Below are 24816 nucleotides of genomic sequence, written 5' to 3'. Positions count from 1 at the left end.
AGTGGTGAGAGGCTTTAGTGCCCAGTGTCGATGCTTAACAGAACAGTGGATAAAATGCTTTTAATTAGACAATGCACAAAAACAAACAAAGTATTGATGCAACTAACACATATACTTTTTAATAGGTGCAAAAGGCATGGCAAAATCCTGGATGTGGATCATCAGAATAAATTCCCCGCAACTCTCCTTGTTCGTTTTCCTTTCCCCACGTATCCTGTACAAACAAATACACATAAATGATGTAATTTTCACAAGAGTCTTCATATATCTAAAATGATTTTGTCTGATACAGACAAGATGCATACCAGGCATTGACATTTTATATTCAAGCCCTCACCCTTGGCAAATTCCAATGGCGTACATTCGGTAAAAATACTTCTGTAAGCAGGAGAGAATCCTGATTGTAATCCTTGGGAAAAAAAGAATGCAAATACTCAGAATGTTTAAGTGGAACATCAAATGCGGGGCACAGATGTACTGTAAGGTTGAAAATACTCATTTTACTTGTCCAACCAATCAAAATGGCCTCTTTTTCGGAAAGATTCAGATGACATTAACTTTTTTCCTCAGGTTGAGGTCCTTTTGCGCTTCTCTCTTTTCTAGGAACTCATGCTTAGCTGAAAAAAGACAATTTGCCGATTATATTGTGAAGTTGGAAACAGATAACTCCACTGCTCACTCAAGTTATCTCAGGTTCCCAAAAAAGGGACAAAGCAAGAGCAGTCAATTCACGAGGGAACAATCTCCTAAACGTCATACTGTAATATGAAATTTGCAATTTACATACATCTACTCATTTAAATAGTAACTGAGTAGTAATGAATAAAAACAATCTTATTTATAAATTGAAGTCAATCATACATTATTTTTTTTTAACTATAAGCTTTCATGTGTATAGCTGCATAACTCTGTGTAAAAGGCCTGATCTCCCCTTTTTCCGGTCCCAGTGCAACCTATAGAAAAAAACCTATAAAAAGCTTACTACTTACTATCAAGCCAGTAAAAAAGTGCCTGTATTCTGAAGAAATCTGCAGAAACGGTGTCTCTGAAAGTGGTGCACACCAGGCTAAATGTTAGGTGTGCACCATCTCCCACCAGTAGGATAACCTCAAGAAGGATTTCTGAGAGGATCTCCTTTGGAAACTGCAAAATAATGATTAGATGCAATCCAGTGATTGAAAATTATTTCAAAATTCACATGAAACAAATACATATGTTTTTGACACGAGTGAAGTGAAGCATCAACTATTTTTTTTCTCTTTGTAATACCGGTTTTTCAGAAGGGTGGGTAAGACAGCAGGGCTCTTGAGGGTCTGGAGCACAAATCAAGCCCCCCCAAGCCCGCCACCTGGTGGAGGACCATGCCGCCTGGCCTGGTTGTATTTTAACACACTTTTCTTATTTTCTTATCCACAAATCACGCCCGCCACCTGGTGGCCGACCATTCCACTTGGCCTGGTTCTATTTTAGGGCACTTTTCAGATTTTTCTACCGACAAATCAAGCCCCCCAAGCCCGCGACCTGGTGAAGGACCATGCCGCCTGGCATTGTTCTTTTTTAGGGCACTTTTGTGACTTTTCTACCCACAAATCAAGCCCACAAAGAACGCCACCTGGTGGCCGACCAGGCCGCCTGGCCTGGTTCTCTCTAATACACTTTATCAAAGGTCAAGACAACACCGAGACCAACACAGGAGTTTGCTTGAAGTTCTATTGCATTTGAGTATATTCTTCTTATTACAGAAGTTCTTATTTGTCAACAACTCTGTGATGGCTTGTTTTCCAGAACACTAATTTCAGCTTCTATGGCCAGGAACTATCCATGGTCTAGCCATAGTTGCTAAATTATTAGAAGGAATAGTTTTATTATTATTAATATTATCCAAGTACCTTGTATCATAGCTACATGTATGACGATTTGAACGGACCAAACCGTATTTTACCGTAAACAATAATTGTATTTTAAGATTGAGAAGTCCGAACTCCGTCAGAAAACCGAAACAATCGATCACTTTTTAGATCGCAATACAGTATACACAAACGGGAAATGACAGATGTGACGTATCACTAAAAAAAACATAACTTTTTCAAAAGAAACTAAAAGTTAAAGTAAACGTTTTAGTGATCAACAATCGTTTTGTGCAACTTTTTTAATTTACAAAACACAACTTTAAAAGCAATTGGAAGAAAACTATTTTCTGAACAAGTAGCTTTATAATAACATTTTAAGTACTTAATGACGTGCAGTGCGGTTCATGAATGAAGTCAACTGGTGGAAAATAGCATATTATACAATTACACTATACAACAGCGTTTTGCTTTAAATTAAAACATCTTCAGTTTGTAAATACTGTAATGAAATCTGCACAGTCTATGTCTTGTTGCTGGGTTAGAGAGGCCAGTGCGCACGTTTAAGGACGCCTGTGCGCATGCTCTTGTGAATACTGTAATTGTCCTGTACTGTCATTCCTGTAGTGACAGGCTCGATCCTGTACTGTGTAGCATGATTTGTAAACAACTGCATTAGCTGCGATGAGGCCTGCCTAGTCCTAGATTTTTACGTGATTGTTTTTAACATCTTGTTGCGATGTATAGAATATTTAGATATTAGTCTCAATAATAGAAATTTTTGTTTAGACATCATTTGTATTATCACATTATTGACACCAGAGAGTTTATTCTAAAGAATGTACTCTCCTAATATGACTACCATTTGTTAGACTAGAAGAGAGATATTACATTGTATTCGGTTAAAAACAACAACATTTATCACACCAAAGTCTCTTATTGAGACTTATAACTTAATATTTAATTCTCTAAACCACTATAAGATTTTAAAAAAACAATCACATAAAAATGACAAGAAGTTGTTAGGATATTGCCGTGAAGTGCAGCGATGCGCTAAACTTGCTGATGACTTAATCAGGGTAAAATGCCATACATTAATTAAAAGATTTGAATTAATTTCTGATACCACAAGATCATTATTTTGTGTCCACAACACTCAGTATTTCCTGGCCACAAATTAAGATTTATTTTTTTAACATCATGTCATGTCTTTCGGATGATGCATTTGTTTACAAATCATGCTACACATTTGCAGATCAATAAACGTGGCTGGACTGTTGCAAAAGTCAAGTGCACAAAAAGAGCTGTTTTTTCTGGGAGTTTTTTTTTTTTTACTATTTTTTTTATTTAAGGCCGACATGTAGTTTTTAAACATTTTATTGTATTTTTTTTATCTCTTTTTTATATGATTGAATTTAAAACCGTTTCTGGTCTTACCTTTATCTGGCGATAAAGTCCATAAGCCTGTCCTTTGCCACACAAACCTCCGTTACTTTGTTGTAAAAGTCCACCTTATTTCCTTTAGTTTTAAAAGTTTACGGCTCAATGGAGATGTGACGTAGATTAGGGAGGCTCATTTTGTGTGTGCCTCAAGCTTTGCCTTTTCACTGCGGTTGTATTTCCAAACAGCGAAACTAAATAAGACCCTTACAAACATTAAACTTTAATAGTTAAAGAAATTAGCAAGACTATGGAAAACCAAGGAAAATAAACGTATCCGCTGCACGTCAATTGCATGTATCAAGGTAGTAGTGCATTGGTTTTAAGGGGAAAAAAATACCAAACAATATGAACAGCACAGTGAAGGTTATCATCTCTTTTTAGTTTTGAGAAAATCTTTTATGGTCCTTTTGTTCAGGGGCTATCGAGTAATTTAATGGCACGACTCTAATAATTACTTTGGTCTGTCAGAATGGAGGGATCAGTCAAGTAAATTCAAAATATTATTGAAAAGATATGTAAGAGTGTGTCTAAAATGTTTGTTTTAAGTTCTTTCTCAAGTGCGGCATCAGTTATTTTCGAGGAAATTGATCAAGAAACACTGGAAATTAACCTTCACACTCACTAGAGATGTTGGTCATTATGCTATTCACTTATTTGGAAATCTATCTAGCTTCAAGGCTAACTAGCATATCCTGACTATTTATACTATTTATATATAGTTTATTTCGTTCCTCCTTCGTCTTCTCAATCAGATATTGTGGGCATTTATACTTAAAATTGTTTGACAAGTCAGACTTGAACGTGGCAGATTTACATCGAAGTGAAGGCTTTGAAGCTACATAATGAATAAAAATGCTGATATTTTAGGCCTTTATTCGCCTTCTCAAAGAACAAAGCCCTGCAATCATCATTGTCACTGATCATTTTGTTCTCTAAGGTGTTGAATTCCAATCGTATCAACCTAAAACCATTGTCCCTCAGACTATTGCAAAGCCCAGCTTCTGACAGTAAAAAGGTTAGCATGAATTCACCAGGGCCGCATTCATATTTTGACATTCCAATGGTTGCGATAAAAAGGACGAGTACCCCAGGTTTAAGCAACTCGGCAATGTTTCCCAAAGGAGGCAGATCCAGAATTGCACTTTCCAGACAGAAGCATGACACAATGCAGTCAGCTCCGCTTGGTGGAATCACATCTGGACCTATTGGCTGAGGAGTGTGGACGTCAACATGGACAACATCCTTGACAACTTGTTGCTTTCTCTTCCCAAGCACTTGGCCTGATGGTGGAGAACATCAAAGTATTTATTTTTTTTGGTTGTAATTGATTACAATTAACATTAAATATATTCACATTCTTACTCTCATTTATTTTTATTTGTTCAGGCTTTTCCTTGATTTTCTGGAACTCCTGTTGTGTTATCAGTTTTATCTTGACCTTTAAAGTATATACTTTATTGATTTTTGTTTTGATTGTTTAAGTGCTTTGTGACCCTGGTTTGGAAAAGCGCTATACAAATAAAACTTACTTACTTACTTACTCTTTTCCCTCCAGCTTGCAGGCATACTTAAAAAATGGGGACCAGTCCATGCTGCTCTTCCCGCTGTTCTGGAGCCAACTCTTCAGCTCATTTCAGTTGAACTCCTGGTAGTCACTCTGGATCTACTTGTTGAATTTCTCACAGCCTGACATTATACCTATTCCACTGTGGGACCTAGACCAGTGTGAAGCAGAAGTTCACCTGTATGGAAGATCAAATAAAAAAAGGCTTGGATATAGAGTTGCATGGGATTTCTAGTTCACAGAGACACTAGTGGTAAAGCAACTTAAGTGTCAACAAACTCAAAGAACAATGTAATAGGATCATTCAGGAAATCATGTACCACATCATGGAGATAACATACTGACTTTATTTCTCTATGCACCTCATCTTAAAATTGATTATGAGTCTAGCATACACGACACTGGAAAAACAGGGTTGGCGTCATTCGTAAAAAATGTATTGAATGGTGAATGAAAATTTCAAAGACTGTCTACACTCAGGCATCTGCACCTTACAGTCAGTGACCAAATGATCCAACGTTGTAAGATAGTGAGCCTTAATTTGGAAGTAGTGGTCCCCTGTTTTCATGAGCTAGTGATCATTTATCAGTTCAAACTAAACTTAATTGTTTACCTTTAAATTGAATTACTTTAATTAAAACAACAAACCATAACTAAATACTAATTAAAAAAGATATGTCGATCAAAAACTAGAATCCCAAAGGTGTTTCTTTGTTCAGCCCGTGGAGCGGTGTAATACAGCTGCAGGTAAGTCGCTGGATAAAACCCATTGTAAGAGATTTCCTTCATTGCTTTGTGTGCATCGTCGGCCATCTTCACAGCTCTTCTATTCTCTCTAAACTTCTTTGTGTGTCGTGGAGTAGTGGAGTGTTTCCTTCCCTTTGTATTCCCACTTGCTTGTTGTGTATGTGAATCACTGTTTACCCTTCTTCCCAGTAAATCTACCAGTAAATGGTCTAGTATCCACTGCATTATGGGGAAGTTTGTGTTTTACCACCTGGTTTCATTATGCAAAGTTTACTATTGTCTTGGCACTGATGAGTGGTTAGTTTCACTAGTAGTAGAACTATGAATTACAATGCATCATATGCACATTTCATGAGCATCATTTCTTGGCAGTGGTGGATAAGGGGAAGGATGATCTCATGCTATCGGTTTAGCATTCCAGGAATTGGATGATCGTGGTATGGTGGTCACTCTGCAAATTTGGTTGTTTAATCTGCAATTTGCAAACACATTTTAACAAAACGCATTGTGGGGTTCATGGCTATGTGTCATGTTTATAATATAGAAACACCTCTATCTATTGGTGAGATAGAGTAACACCATGAACAGGAGTTTGACAGAAAAAAAAAAACAAAGCCACTTTTATATTAATATGAATATATATAAATATGGTAAGTAAGTAAGTAATATATATTTATATAGCGCTTTTCGAGACCAGGGTCACAAAGCGCTTTAACAATCAAAACAATACTCAAAACAGTACATACTTCAAAGATCAAGACAACACCGAGAACAACACAGTAGTTCGAGAAATTCAAGGAAAAGCCTGCACAAATAGAAACGTCTTAAGATGTTTCTTAAAGGAGTCAGTAGACTCCATCAAGCGCAAAGAGAGAGGAAGATTGTTCCAAAGCTTAGGAGCAACAGCCTGAAAAGATTTCTCTCCTCTGGTCCTGAGCCGTGTGCGTGGAACCATAAGTAGATTCTGATCCACAGACCTCAGAGACCGAGCTGGGGTGTAAGGCTGGATCAGATCAGTGATGTAAGGAGGAGCCTGACCATGAATAGCTCTGAAAGTAAGAACCAGAATTTTAAAGTTGATCCTGAAAGAAACTGGAAGCCAGTGAAGAGTTTTAAGGACCGGAGAAATGTGAGTTCTTCTACTAGAGCGGGTCAGAATTCTCGCTGCAGAGTTCTGAATCAACTGCAGGCGAGACAGCTCCTTCTTGTTAAGACATGAAAACAAACTGTTACAATAGTCCAGACGAGAAGAAACAAGCGCATGGATTACAAGCTCCAGATCATGTTGTGACAGCATTTTCCTAAGTTTAGAGATTTTTCTCAGTTGAAGGAAACAGTTTCTGGTCAGTTTTCTACAGTGTTGAACAAGAGACATGTCTTTATCAAATACAACACCCAGGTTTCTCAGGCTCAGTTTGACAGACTGACCTAAGTCACCCAAGTACTGACTCAACCCTGGAATCGTATCATCAGGAGCAATCACCAGAGTTTCAGTTTTGTCCACATTAAGCTGTAAAGTGTTTTCACTCAGCCATTGTTTGATTTCTAGCAAACAATTGACTAAGCTGTTCAGCCTTTGGGGCTCAGTTGGGTCAAAAGAGCAGTAGAGCTGGATGTCATCAGCAAAAATGTGATAAGAAACATCTGGAAATCTCTGAATGATTTTACCAAGGGGAATCAAGTACAGCAAAAACAATAAAGGACCCAGAACAGAACCTTGAGGGACTCCACACAACAGATCTGCCGATTCAGACCTCATTTGATTGGCAGATACACTAAAACTGCGCCCAGAAAGGTAAGATGAGAACCATTCTAACACGGACCCAGACAGTCCCACTTCATCCCTTAGTCTTCTCAGCAGGATCTGGTGATCAACTGTGTCAAAGGCTGACGACAGATCCAAGAGAACCAGAACAGTGAATTTACCAGAGTCAGCCGACATCATGATGTCACTGGACACTTTCAGTAAAGCTGTCTCCGTAGAGTGATGTTTACGGAAGCCAGACTGAAACTTCTCATGGATGTCGCTCTGATCCAAGAACAAAGACAGCTGCTCAGACACCACCTTCTCCAAGATCTTGGACAAGAAAGGGAGCTTAGAAATAGGCCTGAAATTACTGAGGTCAGTTGGGTCTAAGCCTGGTTTTTTGAGCAGAGGCTCCACAATGGCATGTTTAAATGCATTGGGAAAAACCCCTGTGGAAAGGGAGAGGTTCACCATATTGGTAACCCAGGGGCCAATTACATCAAATACTTTGATAAAAAGCCTACAAGGAAGGACGTCATCTGAGCAAGAGGAGGGTTTCATCTTGTTCACTAGTGCTGAAATATCACCCAAAGATACAGCAGTGAAGGATGACCAAGAGGAGGAGATGGGCTCAGAGACAGTAGGGGTTCCCAACAAAGGGGGAGAGATTTTCTCTTTGATCAATTTAATTTTGTCAATGAAAAATCTCAACAATGCATTGCTGTCAGCTTCACAGAAGACCGGCGTGATTTGAGGAGCAGGAGACACGAGAGAATTAATCGTGTCAAACAAAACTTTGGGGTTTTTCCTATTTGCTGCTACCAGTTTTCTGATGTAATCAGATCTAGCAGTTTCTACCATCTCATTGTAAGAAGTCAACAGATCCCTGAGGTGAAGTCTGTGCACCTCAAGTTTAGTAGACTTCCAGAGACGCTCAGTCTTTCGACAAAGTCTCTTCAGACTCAGGAGATCTTCATTTGTCCAAGGGCACCGTTTTTTCTGAATTTTCAAGTTCGATTTAACAGGTGCCACTTGATCCAGTATTTCAACACAATGATCAGTAAAACAGTGAATCAAACTGTCCACATCTGGACAGTCATCAAAGGAAAGACGGTCAAACATAGCAGAAAAACTGTCTGCAGTATCGGCTGAGATGACACGCCTCTGAGACCTAACTTTCAAAGGCTTAGGTTCAGGGATGAAGTCCAGGTTGAACAAGACAAGAGAATGATCACTCAGATGGACATCATGTACAGATACATTAGAAATGTTCAGGCCAAGAGTAAAAACTAAGTCTAAAATGTGGCCTTTTTGATGAGTGGGTTCAGAAACATGTTGCTCAAAATTAAAGGCTTCAGTTAAAGTTAAAAGTTCTTTAGCAGAACAAGATGTGACGTCATCAACATGAAGATTAAAGTCTCCAAGAATAAGAACAGATTCCATCTGAATAATGGAAGATAAGAAGTCACTAAAGTCTTTCAAGAACATTGCCGCAGGACCAGGCGGACGGTAGATTGACACACAATAGAAAGGTCTTGTAGAACCAACCAAGATCATCTGAGACTCAAAAGAAGTGAATTCCTGTGTCTGAATCACTTTGCAAGAACAACTCTCCCTAAAAACAGTAGCAAGACCTCCCCCACGACCAGAGAGGCGAGGCTTCCCCAGGACAGCGCTCCCTACTGGACAGAGTTCGTTCAGATGAATAAACTCTTCCTCTCTCTGCCAAGTCTCAGAAAGACATAATAAATCCAAATTAACTCTTGTGAAAAGATCATTAAGAATAAAGGATTTATTAGTAATGGAGCGAACATTAAGAAGTCCCACATTCAGCACCGATGACGTCACTGACGCCGCCGCGTCACTGACAGGCGCGCAGAGCGGGATCTTTTGAAGCGAACAGCGGTCACGTGGGTACCAGCTGTCACTGAAGTTCAACTCGGTTGTAAAAGTCGAATTAAAGAGAGGAAATGAAAAAATCTTACCACCTTTCGTTGAGGTCTGGACAGACGGCAGCGCTGATGTGTCGTCACACACAGTGAGAGGGATGTCGATCAAACATCGATGACGTTCGATGACGTCAGTTGTTCCGAGCGATCGCAACTGCACGTCTCATCCTGACCTGTACTCCAGCCCGACTCGATCCCTTGTGGAAATCGCCCGGTACTCGAGAGATCAAACGATATTCCACAGAGTCCGAGTCGATGAGAAGCGGAGCCGGAAACACGTTCACCGGACGTTGGTAACAGTCGTGAGTGAAGTCCTCCATCGACTCTCTGATGTTGAAAAGAGCATCACGATCATAGATCCGAGATGCTTGAGACATATCTTAAGTGATATGAGCATAATATCCGGACAAGTAGTCGTTAAAACGACTGTTTTTGGCAATTATTGCAGGAGCTTACGTTTCAAGCAGCCGATCAAAGGCTCACCGGAAGTCATCACTATGGCATATTTACCGGTCATTTTCCAAGTATTTTATTAAGTATTTTATTGAATAATAATATTTTCTAATCTGATGATGCAAACATGATCACATAAGAGTAAAATGACATAAATATAAAAAAGATCATCAATAAAACAATGGCTCACAAACAACAGATGCAAAAAGTGGTGTTCAAATGCAAAAAAGATATATTTATTTACATCTACTATATTATATCTACTAAGGAGAAAGCTAAAGGTATTAAACATTCAATATTTCTCTATGGCACTAGCACAAAGGCAACATTGTCAAATCAGTATATCAATACTGACTGTTTTAAGTAAGTAATGATTATTTTTAAAGCGCCTTTCCTTCATTTTGAATAATGGTCCCATAGTATTCATCCCAACATGACCAATGCAGTTGTAACATCAGAGTTGCCGATAATTGATACCAATGAATGCTTAAAAAACAGCTCATGTACAATATTAATATTGTATGAAGCCTGAGGCATTCTTGAACAGTGAGTCCTGCTAACCCTGTCTTCACTCTATATATTCCAGTGTTTTACTGCAATTAGTGCTGGTAATGCTTTACAAATATATATTTTTGAATCAAACTGACCAAATGCATGTTATGTTTTTTAGGAGGCCATCTTTCCTCAGTGCAGGTAATGTGTTGTGAAAATGACTATTGGATATTTAGAACTTGCAAAAAGGTCTCTTTTTACCCTAGTTTGAGGCATATTCAGGCAAAGCAGACACCATATGTTAATGAATCATGAATGAATGCTTTATTTCGAACATGTTACATAAGAATGTAAACTTAAAAAAAAAACAAAAAAACAATGACATTAGTCAAACAATAATTATAGTCAAAAAAATAATAATATTTACCCAACATGTCCAAAACGTTAGTAGGACGAAGCATAAGCTTGTCTAAACCTAACCCTTCACTACTCAATTATTAACCATCAACACCCAAATTACATCAACAAAATACAAACATAAACAAACAAACAAACATTCAGCAAAACACAGTGGAGATATTTCAGAGATAAGTAGAGATAAATGAAATAACCACACTTGCAAAAGTAGCAGCTAACTCCTACTATTGGTTTGAAAAAATTTGTGTCCATCGTTCTTCTGTCAAGATGGTCGCTGAGTGTAACAGAATAACCAGACTTGATCTTCCAGAACTCAACTTGGGCAACATTTTTTCTACTTGGACCTCAGAGATGACATTTTGATATGTTAGTCTAGACTCCATTTTGTCTGTGGTGGTTTGATGTTGCAATGAACTTCCCCTGCCCCGTAGCACCATGGGAAACATAGAGAAATCTGGACGTTGACGCTCCATAACTCAACCAGTATTGTTTTAAATGATCTGAAACTTTTGGAGGTTCTTTAGATTTCATCCATCCACAACTTTTTATAAGGGCGTTTCTCTAGGTGCTTACTGAAGCTACTTCCGGTTTGGGAGGGACTATCATTATGGTTCCACCAGCATATGATTTGAGAGGTGTCAAAGGTCAAACAGACCTTGTTTCATTGTAATGAGGGTCACAGAGGTCAAATAGGAGCAAAAGAGCAACAGTCATGAAAGTATGGATTTTGGCACGTGTTCATTCCCTGTGGCCCCTGGGGGTCTAAAAATGATCATGATATTTCACACTAGACTCAATGTCAGTTTTTGTTCAAATCTTTGACCTTTCTGTGGTTAACGTGGCCAGTAGGAAATTAAAGGGTTAATTCTATAACTACAAGAGGCTGGCATTTGAGGCCGTGTGAAGCTTGAAGGCTAATATTTGATTTACGCTACTTCCGGTTTGGGAGGGGCTATCATTATGTTCCAACAGCATGTTATTTTAGCAGTGTCAAAGGTCACACTGACCAGGTTTCATTGGTCTGAGAGTTACAGAAGACCAGCAGTCCTGAAGAACTTGCCTTGAGTATAAGTGAGGCGTGTGTTTGGCCTCTTGAACTGGTCTGATAACTGTTCCAGTTCCAATCCCTCCTCATCTATCTTGCTTGCTGATCTATGGGAGGTCTTTCTGGCTGCAGACCAAATAATGATGTTTAGATTATGATCACTTTTAAATATAAATGAAGATTTACATTTCATGTTTAATTTTGCTGTGGATGTAGTTCACAAAACCTGTGACGTCATCATCCTTTGCTATTCCTTTACTGTAATAGACTGTAATTGAAAAACATGAAAGTTATGCTTAACAGGCTGCACGGTAATTGATTTCAGCAGTAATAACTGATTACACTAGCAAGTGTAGTGATGCATTCAGAGACAAGCTTTCCATGTTTCATTCATAGATTGTTTTATGGTGTTTCCCATCTGGTTTACCTCTTTATCTTGGAATTTAAAATACTTTTCATTATTATTATTACTTTTTTTTTTTTTTTTAATTTAACGAAGACAACAACAGATCAAATCCCTCCCATCTGTAGGGTAAAAAAAAAGCTCAAATACAGATAAATGTGCTTTCTTTAATGTGACTGCCTTTTATTGAAGTTGTTCTATCAGAATGTCTTAAAATCAAAGTTCCTTTTATTTTTAAAAAGTATCTCAAGTGTTGTGTCGAGCGCAGCTGTTATGTGGCAATGAAAATGCATTAAGTTAAATAAATTGAACGTTTAACAAAGAACTGGATCATGACTTTGTCAATGTTTGTTTTTACACCCTAAACTCTACACTGTGACAAGACTGTTACCTTGTTTAGCAAGATTCCTCATTGCTAGTACCTACCAGTGAGCCGGAGTTTGCAGCTTCCGCATTTTTTCAGAGTTTTCATTCTTAAGCATCATGTTCAAAGATGTAGACCACAGGTAGAAAGTTCTCATATATATGCATATGCATGTGCAGAAGATTTATATCGATTCACAACGCAAACACGTCTAGTCCATTACACGTAAAAGAGCGGCACCTGCAGTCACCTTTGACCTTAAAATACTCCTCTACTGTAAGTAAATAAGTAAGAAAGTCCCCTACTGGAAAAAGACATATAATGACATATCATTTAGATATATCTTTGTGTGTCATATGTTGCATATTCATGTTTTATTTCCCTCAGTGCAGTATCTTCTGTTGACCAACAGATGACATGTTTCTTCTTGGAAGACTTGTTCTACTGTAACTATTAATTTCTGTCCATTCTAATCTTGTTTGAAAGAAAGAGTATTTTTTCCTATTCATATGTTTCCATCGGCATTGAAATACTTGAAATTAATTTTAAAAATAATACTAGCGATGGCTACTTTTAGTACATCACATTTAAATATCAGAAGAAGAAATGTTATTTAATTAATGTAAAAAAAAAAACAGGATTTATATTGTGTTGCAACATATAAAATAAAATGAATAAAATAAAATACAATAAATTAGTTTAAAACAAGGGACTTAAATAAGAAGCTCCGCTTGTTGATGAGGGAGAAGTCACACTGTAGAGGGGTACAGTTACTCAGCAAAGGACTTCTTTAAAGATAACTTAGTCCTACTTATAAACAAGTCCCTACAGACTATACTTAATAACCAGTAGTTAAACATATTCCCATGCATTTACCAAGTGCACATAACTCACAGGAGGGCAGTAGTAGGGTAACTCTAAAAAAACATACTATTCATGGCTGTTAGATACTGGGCGAGATACTGGACCTGAAGTAGAGCGGAGCACATGTCTTGATCTTATGAAAGCAATTGACTGTGAATTTTTATGCAAAGTAACAATTACTTAAGTTTACTTTAGTGAAAACATAACATAACCCGTTAATAAACTGATTATTCAAAACATCTGCTAAATCTAGTTGATTGAATACAGTAAAATCTCCCTGCATTATTGAAATATATTAAGGAATTATTCAATTTACTTTTCCCTGCTTGGTAGAAGGACCAAAGTTTCTCAGAAACAACAAGATTTTGGTTTCCCCTTTCAGCCACTTGATTCTACCATCAAAAATTAAAATCTTTCCAGTGGTCAATGGTAATACCATGTTGAAAACTTGCATATTTATTTGAATAATTCGACTATTATCGTTTATTTGATTTATTTCATGTTCATTTGCATGGTGTGGTTTTGTACAGTTGTTTGTTTTGTATTTCTATGTTCTCAGTTATTGCCATCCACTATTTAGTTTCTTTATTATTGAAGGGCTAGTTTATCCAAAATTTAAACTCTACTAATTTTCTACTTGCCCTCATAAAAAGGGATTTTTCTGCAAACAGAGACATACTCATGAGTACAATGAGGTCGAAGATTAACTTAAGAAACACTGAAGATAACTCATTAGTTGCCTTTTAAGTTTGGGGGTAATTTGTATCTTGACATATAGAGATTCTGTGTTGCTTGGTTGCTCCATTTTTGTTTTTTTAGAAATATATTTATTGATACTTATTCAGCAATGTATACATTTCCACAGTGACAATACTATATCTCATTTTAACAAAGAAACAACAGCAATGAAATGAAATACAACAATAGACTGGAAAAAAAGATTAAGTGGTAATAACAATGAATGAACAACAACAGCTATGATAATAATTGAAAAAAAAGAGTAGAAAAATAAAATTGAAGAAAATAAATCAAATAAAAAAACAAACAAATAACATGAAATCCAAAGGGTTAATATATTAAGTAAAAAATGTTATACCCTTGTAAGTGTATAGACAATGTATTAGTAGTAGTATGTTCATTTAGATCCAATATAAATACCTGTGAACTCCACTCCCTCCTCAACCCTTCCCCATGCCTAGGTGTCCGAAGAAAGCAGTATATATTGACAAGGTTTTAACCTTAAACCAAGAACTGCGTTCATAATTGAAAAATATCTAGACCACAAAAGCTGACTATTTGGGCACAAGAAAAACATATGTGAGAGGTTACAAGGAGAGCACTAACATCTGTCACACGTCACACATACATCAACATTAGGGTAGATAATAGACAGAGATGTTTTCTGTCGCCAGTTCCAAATCACACTAAAACCTTTTTCATAATGCCACATAATAACAGAGTTTCTGAATATGTGAAATATGTAAACTTGAAAATTCAGTAATGACAGACCACCATCGAATTAACTAGTTTGAAGGATCGTTTTTTGTACCCTTGGCGGATTTCCGCACCATAAAAAAAATACATATTTTGTCAATTGTATTAACTAACTTTATAGCTTGGTAAATGGAGAGGTATATAAAAGACGGATCCAGGAGATGAATGTGTCTCCAAATTTGAATTTTCCAAAACAGAAAAAAGGTACTACCGCTCTACTCTATCAAAGGCCTTTGGCGTCTAAAGATATGGCTACTCCTGGTTGAACTTCAGTTGGCTTAGAGTAAAGTATATTAAATAGAGTGCAGGCGGTGAAGTATAATGAATTCCAGGTGTGCGAGTGGCACTGCAAAGTCTTTAGTACACCAACTGCATCATCCCAGGTAAGTAATATTTGTGTTTTATTTCGTACTTTTCACAAAATGAACATAATGCTAGCCAATTTGAGCTAGCGTTATGTTCATTTTTCAAAGTATTTCAATTAAGAGCCATATGGTTGGTGCCAGTCGAAGCGTGTTCAAAGAGTGGCGTCTAAATCTTCACTTTACAAACGGAGAGCGATTTAGGATTTAGAGTTAAGATTTAGAGTTAGCTATATATTTAACATTTAGATATATAGTTAACATTTAGATATATATTTAACTTTTAGATTTTAATGAAATATTTATATATATATATATATTTATCATTAAGATATATATTTAACATGTGGGTATGTTCAGTTAAGTTTAGTTCCGTTTAGTTTATTTAACATTTAGATTTAGATTTTATATTTCATAAATGTGAGAAATATTGGCTCAATCTGGGAAAAAAAAATGGTGCGAAAATTTTTACTTTAATTTTACATTCGCGCCCCATAAAAACTTGAACAAAATATTTCATTATTTGGTTTCAAATATTATTAAAATACCGTTTTGGTCAAACTAAACTGTACGTTGACCATGTATTGCAGGAATTATATTTCAAATGCTTAACATGTATGTAGTTATTTGAATTAAAAACAACGGAAACAGAAACACGTGTTATCTGGGCGGCTTACACGATCTGTGCGTGTGCACGTGGACGCGCGCGTAGACGAGGGTTCCCTTCTGCATCTGACAGTGGCTTCCTGTCAACAGACTCGCGACAGGAGGAAGCACACTGACACCTAAACTCGTCAAAGTGTCTCAACAAGACCTGCTCGGGTCAAAGGCGACAGTTCCCGCAGAAACAGCTTCGATCGGTTATGAGAATATTTTGGAAGCCGCAGGAATCTCCCCGCGGACTGTGATGGATCGAGCAGCGCCACAGGTGACCGTCCCTCCGGAGGGGGGCTGCTCCTCCAGGGAGACCCGGCAGGAGGATGACGCCCCGGACGGAACCCGACGGAGGACACAGTCCAGCTCCTCCGTGTCTTCCGAGGGGTCGAGCGACGGTGAGAGAGAGAGTAAGGGCATCGTCACTCTGGAGCAAGTGGTGGACACTGGAGAGGTCAGTGGACTGTCATGGAACATGTTATTGTCGACTGTTCCCATGTGTTATAGTCATATAACTGTGGAATACTGACTGCTGAGCTGGCTTCCATCAAGTGTTTGTTTTGGCAAACTAAGTCCTGGTGTTTAGTTTGATAACATATATAAGTCTATCTTGAAGTAAAGGATAAAATAAATAATCATTTTATGAGTCATTCTACAAAACTGATACTTTTGTGTCCTTTCAATGAACAAATGGATTTAAAAGTATGCGTATAAAACTATACCATATGTTTGTTGTTTCGGTTCGGTTCGGTCTATTTTCTTTAAGTGACATCACAGAATTTTAGTCGCACAAAATATTACAGGAGCCAAGGCTTTCCAGGCAATTCCCACACTGTAATGTTGTTATTTTGCTCTCTCTGTGGTAGATAAATATGGTCTTTTATGCTTAGCCTGATCCGTCTGGATTGTAGTTCTGTTTAAAATGTAATTTAAAGTGAAGGAAATCTTATTTTTAATTGTATTGTTGTGAACTTACATCCCAAGCACACAATATATATGTGTAAAATTGGAAGGGAAGAGTTATCTAAATCCAGTTGTTAATTACGTTAAATAACCAACTTTTACATAGAGTGAAAGATTTAAAAAGGCTTCTCCTACACAATTTTTTTTTGGTCACTCACATTGTAAGTGTAACTAGTTTCATAATATGATAAAAACTTACTTAAGATGTTATCAGGATTATGGGGTCATAATAGTTGCAAACATAACACGTCTAAAATAAGTATATCCGCACAAACACACATGATGGAGCTCAACTTTAAATCCATCAACCTTTCTTAGGTGTTTAATTAAAGCATTGATAGGGAAGGCTGTGAGAGTCCCACCCATTTGATTTAGTCAACATGCTTTTCAAACTTTGTACTGGGAGTTTAGAGTTGTTGAAGGTACACGTATGACTTTGTGGTAGTCATGATCGAAAGTAGTGCGACTGCCCCTCTGAGCGTATAGTTTAATAGTTTAATACTTCTTTCTTCTTGACCTGGCAAGACTTAAAGATCCTGACCTTGAGACTGTTCTTAAGAACTACAACTCTATACAATTCCACGAACTTGAGTCAATATGGAAGATGAGACCCAGATTCTGGTGATTGACATTGTTGGTCTTTCTCACAATTGTTTGCAAATAATTATCTTGAATTAAATATCCTGAAGGTAACCTGCCTCGTCATTTGTGTCATTCACCTTTTTTACTGAGTGTGCGGGAGTGTTTTCCCGTCCGCATGAGATATTATCAGTAAACAAGAAGCACTAAGTAAAGAGTCATCTGACATTTAGAAGTCTTGGAGAGGTTATGCTTGTGTTTGTGTGGAGGTTTCGTTTCCTGTTTTTATCTTTGATCACGACTGCTGATATTAATGGTCAACTAAAAGTTTCACAAAGGAAAGTTTACGTTATTAATCAACTGGCTCAACATTGTCAGATGAGTGTACACATAAAAAGTGGCCTCATTGTGTGTGTTTGGAAAGTTTCCATTTTGTTCAGGTCTAGAGAGTGGTTTTCCTGTGGTGAGGAAAGCATTGATGATTCATTAAGTTTCCTTTACATCTTAACAGTTGCAGTTTGCTGTTCTAAATCCCCTCTTTTGTATTCACCAGAACAAACCATGGTGGAAGTTGAAGACCATTGTCCAGTGTCCCATCACTGCTACACAAAGAAAAAAACTCCAATGGGTTCAGCTCGCTGGCCATAAAGGTTACACAACGTTTTATAAATCTTTGTAAATACAAAATAAATGTGATGATGCAGCGACGCCTTCTGATATTTGGTCTCATCTTAGGGAATTTTAAGGCTGCAGAAGAAGGCACTATACTCAAGAAGTTCTCGGAAAATGAGATGCAGTGTTTTGAAAAGCTGAGAAACGATTCACTGTTACCGTTTGTTCCTGGTTACCATGGTGTTATTGAAAGAGAAGGGGAGTCTTTTCTTCGACTTACGGATCTGCTCACGAAATTTGAACAACCCAATGTCATGGACTGCAAGATGGGTTTAAGGTAAGAAACTGTGGTTTGTGTGGGCGTGGGTGGGTGTTTGCTAACCTAGGTATGAACGGATTTATTGGGGGTGCAACAAAATAAAATAACACAATAAAAGCACTTTATTTATTGTGATGATGTTAAAAGACATCAACCATTAGAGAGCATACAGCCATGGTTGAGTTAATAACGCAAACAAGTAAGAGAACAGCCAATACAGTGACGTTCACACAAGGAGAATTTGAAACTGAGTTTTGCTGGCATAGAACTTGAATAAATGGCCCGAGAAAATCCCTCAGAAGGAGATACAGCCACAGTAACCAAACGTTTTTGTTTTAAGCTTAGTATTCCTAGCATTGCTGTTTGTCTAGTTTATTTTATCTAACACGCAGATACTTGTTAAAATGACTAAATAATATTAAATATCTTTTACCCTTCGAGACATAAACAAACTGTCTATGTTCTTGGTAAAAATGAAATATTATTCTAACTATTGTAAAGTTTGGTATTTTTTCTCCTTCAGTCATTTACGTTATTTACTTGCCTAAATGTCAAATCCGATTATCTTCAACAACAGGCAAAGTCAGGGTGTCCCTGGAGACTCCGCGTTGTCATAAACAAGAAACCGCAGTGTTACAAAACCACTGTCTTGCAAAACACTTTCACAGTGTTGAACGTCGATGTGGAGTCTCCTCTTAGTTTTGGCTTCTGGTAGGAGGAAGTTATGTTCACAAAGTGAAACTAAAATTGTCGTTTGTTTTCTTGCTGCACTAACATTGTTTAAAGTTACAATGTTTTTTTCTAAAAGTAAACGTTTAAGAATTGTAAGATTATCATCATGGCCTAACTAACACCACCTTGAGTTAGAAACAAGCAACAATTTGCCTTAAACAGCATTTTTACACTAGAATATTGTATCTGGTTCTCAAGTTGAAAAGCAGGAACATCTTATGTTTGCGTGTTATGAATATGAATACAAGACTAACCCAGAAAGTAAACATAATTTGCTATTTAGATAGATGCACAAAGGCCATTTGTCAGTAAACACTAAGCTCCTGCTCTTGAAAGATGTTTTCATCCTAGTGTTGTTTGAAGGACCTACTTGGAGGAGGAGCTGGTTCGAGCACGCGAACGTCCAAAACTGAGGGAGGACCTCTTCAAGAAGATGATGGCGGTGGACAGCGATGGGCCAACACAACAAGAGCATGTCCAAAATGGCGTCACCAAGCTTCGCTACATGCAGTGGAGGGACACCATTAGCTCCACCAACACGCTGGGTTTCAGGATAGAAGGCACCAAGGTGGCAGATGAACACATGACAAATTTAAAAGTTCAAATCGCTGTAAAGAAACAATTTCTTTGTAATAACCAGTATAGTAAGTTAGTAAGTTTTATTTGCAAAGCTCCTTTCACAGACCACGGTCACAAAGCACTTTAACAACAAAACAATACACATTTAAAAATCCATACACATATATATGTAATTAATGACATTCATTTATACATTTGTTTAAAGAAATGTCATTTTAGTTATTATCCAGATCCTAGAACTCTTCCATATTATTGGTAAAAGTGTAGATTCATATTTACCATTACATTGAACCATATCATTTGTAATTCTCACATTTTGAAATTTTAGAGCTCATTAAATGAACTGGTAGTGTTTCCAAAATTACCTTTACCTCAGGTTTATAGAATTAATGTTTGCTTTATGGTGAGACTATCCGCTGCCTTAATTCTCAACTTGCAGGTGGACAAAAAACTTGTTAAACCGGTCTAATGGCATCTTTTGTCTAACGTTATTTACTTTCACTATTCATGAACATTGCTTAAGGGTAATACTTTTTCATATTAAGCGCAGTCTGTTTGTTCACTAGCTGATGCGGACAGGTTGAAATATCAACAAATGTAGTAGTTACATAGCAGCTTTTCAGAGGGAGGTGGGTGAGTTTTACATTTTTATAAAGTTAAAATAAACACTTGTTGAAACGGTATGGTTCCTTAAGGGATGAGAGGGTAAACACAGGATATAGTGTTTGAGCTGTGTTGTAACATGATGTGTTCTGCTCAGAATTGTGACGGCAAGTGTCGAACTGACTTCAAGAAAACACACTGCAAGCAGGATGTCATCCTGGTGTTCCAAGGCTTTGTTGGAGGAAATGTCAATATCATAGTAAGTGGCAGTGACTCATGAGCAATCCAGGCAACGAAAACTTAAACAACTTTGTGGAAAAAAAACGATCTACTATCTATTCTTCATGATCTGTGTTTACAACAGAAAAGTTATGTGAGAAGACTGACAGAGATCCGACATGCCCTCAAAAGATCAGAGTTCTTCATGCAACATGAGGTAAGATATGTTTGTATTTGACATGCCATCTACTTGACTGAGTTCAAATTAGAAAATAAGCTTAAGCTCTACTGTAGTCACAGCTGATACCAAAAGGTGTGTCTAGTCGCATCTCAGAACTTTCCGCTAAAATACTCTAAATCTTGCATGCAGTTTATCCGTACCTGTTAAAGAAAAGTGGATTCCAATTTTTTAATAAAACAATAATTGCAGACTTTGAATTACATTTCACTCATACAATGCATGAGACAATACCGGGCAACCAGGAAATGTAGCCGTCTTGAAAAAGTGATCTTGGACAATGACGAGCCTTCAAATAAAGGGCAGCTAAGAGACAGGGATCGGACTGTCCATGTCATTCATTGGGAGGCCAGATGGTGGGCAACCTTGCAAGGAGAGATAGACGCATACATACAGTGGTATGAAAAAGTTTGGGCACCCCTGTACATTTTCATGATTTTCCTTTATAAATCATTGGTTGTTAGGATAAAAAAATCCAGTGAAATATATCTTGTAGTAGACAACAACAGTGATATTTGAGAAGTGAAATAAAGTGTATATGATTTACAGACAGTCTGCAAGAATTATTTAAACAAAATTAGGCATGTGCATAAATTTAGGCACCGTTATATCTTATTGATTTTAATAGCTTTAGCACTAATTATTTGAATTCAAAATTGGTTTGGTAACCTCCGTGACCCTTGACCTCCATACACAGGTGAGTCCAATCATGAGAAATATTATTTAAGGAGGCCAATTGTAAGTGTTTCTCCTCTTTGCATCTCCTCTATGAAGAGTGGCAAGACGGGAGCCTCAAAACAACTCTCAAATGACCTGAAAACAATGATTGTTCGACATCATGGTTTAGGGGAAGGATATAGAAAGTTATCTCAGAGATTTGAGCTCTCAGTTTCAACTGTGAGGAACATTGTGAGGAAATGGAAGACCACAGGCACAGTTCTAGTTAAGGCCCGGAGTTGCAGACCAAGGAAAATCTCAGATAAACAGAGGCGCAGGATGCTGAGAACAGTCACAGTCAACCCACAGACCAGCTCCAAAGACCTGCAACATCAACTTGCTACAGATGGTGTCACTGTGCATCGTTCAACTATTCAGCGCACTTTACACAAGGAGATGCTTTATGGAAGAGTAATGCGGAAAAAGCCTTTTCTCTGCACACGCTACAAACGGGGTCGCTTGAGGTATGCTAAAGCACATTTGGACAAGCCAGCTTCATTTTGGAATAAGGTGTTGTGGACTGATGAAACTAAAATAGAGTTATTTGGGCATAACCAGGGGCGTTATGCATGACGGAAAAAGAACACAGCATTCCAAGAAAAGAACTTGCTGCCTACAGTAACATTTGGTGGTGGTTCCATCATGCTGTGGGGCTGTGTGGCCAGTGCAGGGACGGGGAATCTTGTTAAAGTTGAGGGGCGCATGGATTCCTCTCAATATTAGCAGATTCTGGAGAACAATGTCCAGGAATCAGTAACAAAGTTGAAGTTGCGCCGGGGCTGGGTCTTTCAACAAGACAATGATCCTAAACACTGCTCAAAATCTACTAAGGCGTTCATGCAGAGGAACAAGTATAACGTTCTGGAATGGCCATCTCAGTCCCTGGACCTGAATATTATTGAACATTTATGGTGTGATTTAAAGCGGGCGGTCCATGCTCAGAAAGCATCAAACCTGACTGAACTGGAGAGGATCTGTAAAGAAGAATGGTCCAAAATACCATCCACCAGAATCCAGACCCTAATTGGAAGCTATTGGAAGCGTTTAGAGGCTGTTATTTCTGAAGAAGGAGGATGCACGAAATATTGAGTAATTTTTCTTTTGTGTTGCCTAAATTTATGCACATGCCTAATTTTGTTTAATTAATTCTTTCACACTTTCTGTAAATCATATAAACTTTATTTCACTTCTCAAATATCACTATGTTTGTCTCCTATAAGATATATTTAACTGGAATTTTTATCCAAACAACCAATGATTTATAAAGGAATATCATGAAAATGTACAGGGGTGCCCAAACTTTTTCATACCACTGTACTTAACTGTATATCAGATGAAGAATGTCGGGAGGGATAAGTGCTACAGGGCATAACACAAACCCTTTCAGTATAACCAAGGTTTACTTGCTTTTGAGAGAATTGAGGAAAGAATAACTAAAGTTGTTTTCCTGTTAGAAAATAATAGTCTTGATGCTTCCTCTCAGGTCATTGGCAGCTCACTGCTCTTCGTCCATGACCATACAGGGAAGGCTCAGGTCTGGATAATCGACTTTGGGAAGACCACAGCCATGCCAGTTGGTCAGAGTTTAAAGCACAGTGTTCCTTGGAAAGAGGGCAGTCGTGAAGATGGCTACCTGCTGGGTTTGGACAACCTGGTTAACACGCTTGAGTCAATCATCTGTGACGGAAGGGACGAAGTATTAGGTCAATAAGAACCCATCCGAAACATTATAGGTCACATTTCTTGGGCCGTAGTGTCAAAGATTCTTCGAATCATGAATGTTTAATGATGAGTCATACCTAGCAAAAGGAGTCAACCACACCTCCTCACTGAGGTATGAGTTTTATTGTCCATTACTTTGTGTTCAGGAATCACTCCTTAGCTAAGACTTCTTGCTAGGATTATTTGAGTCTGAGTGAGGAGCTTTCTGTGAGAGCTCTCTGAATCTTTAGGAGGCGGTCCCTGATCTGTTTCTGTTGAAATGTGGTGAAGTGAGAAAATGACAGCAGTTGTAGACAACCACAACATTCAGAGATCCTCTTATACGTTTACAAAAATATATATTCATACCAAACTGAACAGAACAGGAAACGAGAAACACTAATTCAGCAAAAGAAAACTAGTTTGCTAACAGAAGCAATATAAATCAGACACCCTGTCACCAGTTAAGAAGGCAGCAGTGGAGTTTTTATAATCAAAGGGTTTATAACTGATCATAATGGAGGTCAAAAAAGTTGTTTAAGACTGATTCTGTCAGTCTTCCACAGGGCTGCTACACTGGAGCTAACCACCACTGGCGTGAAGGAATAATAGTTTGTGTATCACTGTATTGCTGTATAATTGTTAGCAATTCATTTGACTGAAGAATTATTGCCACTGGACTCCTTCTCAACTCCTATGCTCTACTAGAAGATAACTGATGTATCCAACCTGTTTCTAGGCTTCCATTGGTCACTCTAAAAAAGATGTGAGGTTTTAATGGAAGTAGTTAAAGCAAACTTTTTTTTTCAAACAGGGAAATCTAGAGGCTCGGAAATGAAGGATTGTGTTTCATCAATCCATCTATGGTGAATACCCATCCGTTTCCATACCTCAAAACTATGTGCCAAGACCAAGCACTCACACGTCCACGTTAAGGCTTGTTGGTATGACAGTGTGTCTTATTAACACCATCAAATTCTCCACCCATCACTGAAATGAACCCTAACCCTTCATACAAAACCACCTGTACCCTACTGCTGGTGTGTATCCATCTTTTGGGTCTTTGAGTTGTTATTATTACTTAATTTATCTCAGGCATACTTTAGCAAAACAGTACTTATTCCAATTATTTCACAATTCTTCAATGACAGTTAAAACCTGAAAGAAACCGTGGTCTCTTCCTAGAAAAAGAACTATACAGTATGTGTGTATGTATAAATAACCAAAGAAATTGTCAAAGTGTTAGCTAAATCTTGTATCATAGGTCCTTCATGTTTCTCCAGGTACTAGGGTTAGTCTAGACTCTAGAAGGAGTAAGTTGAAAGGGGTTGATAATTATATAGGGATTTAATCAGAATTATGATGGGAAAGTATTTAAGGGAACCTAGATAAATGAACAGGCTGGTTATTGTTTTCATTTAAACATTGCTTATATATATATTAGTATTACCCTTGAAGGCAACCAGAAAGAAACAGTTATTTTGTTGTACAATTATTTGGTATGTGGGTGTGAACGTGTGTACACTCAATAAATATTGACATTGAAACAGGAAAGCCGTTTTGTTTCTTCAGAAGATAAAAACACCAGGATGTTGGTACAGGATGATTTATTTTGATACATATATGTGAAAGTCTTAAAGTATATTGCATAGTATTTTCAGCTACCTAAGAACATGGAACCATATGCAGCAGTTTCTACATACCATCAA

At 37.6% G+C, this 24816-nt stretch overlaps 1 protein-coding gene across 1 annotated transcript; it reads left to right on the top strand.

Moving 5' to 3' along the window:
- The first annotated feature begins 15932 nt into the window (after positions 1-15932).
- On the top strand, positions 15933-24661 carry itpka (inositol-trisphosphate 3-kinase A). The gene is made up of 7 exons (XM_087780149.1): positions 15933-16299; positions 17941-18037; positions 18123-18336; positions 19414-19618; positions 20390-20491; positions 20597-20668; positions 22890-24661. The coding sequence occupies exons 1-7, from the start codon at positions 16099-16101 to the stop codon at positions 23115-23117; spliced, it is 1119 nt and encodes a 372-aa protein (XP_087636275.1). The 5' UTR covers positions 15933-16098; the 3' UTR covers positions 23118-24661.
- Positions 24662-24816: the final 155 nt, after the last annotated feature.

The sequence above is a fragment of the Callionymus lyra genome, chromosome 18 (assembly GCF_982586985.1).
Source record: "Callionymus lyra chromosome 18, fCalLyr1.hap1.1, whole genome shotgun sequence".
NCBI classification, from domain to species: domain Eukaryota; kingdom Metazoa; phylum Chordata; class Actinopteri; order Syngnathiformes; family Callionymidae; genus Callionymus; species Callionymus lyra.
Note: the sequence above shows the minus strand (reverse complement) of the source record. Positions and strands in the feature narration are given on the sequence as shown.

Bases quoted from the DNA above. Each gene is read 5' to 3' on its own strand.
- itpka (XM_087780149.1), top strand. From the start codon at position 16,099: ATGGATCGAGCAGCGCCACAGGTGACCGTCCCTCCGGAGGGGGGCTGC. The intron at 18,337-19,413 runs GTAAGAAACTGT...TGTTGTTTGAAG, and splicing joins GACTGCAAGATGGGTTTAAG to GACCTACTTGGAGGAGGAGC. The intron at 20,669-22,889 runs GTAAGATATGTT...GCTTCCTCTCAG, and splicing joins AGTTCTTCATGCAACATGAG to GTCATTGGCAGCTCACTGCT.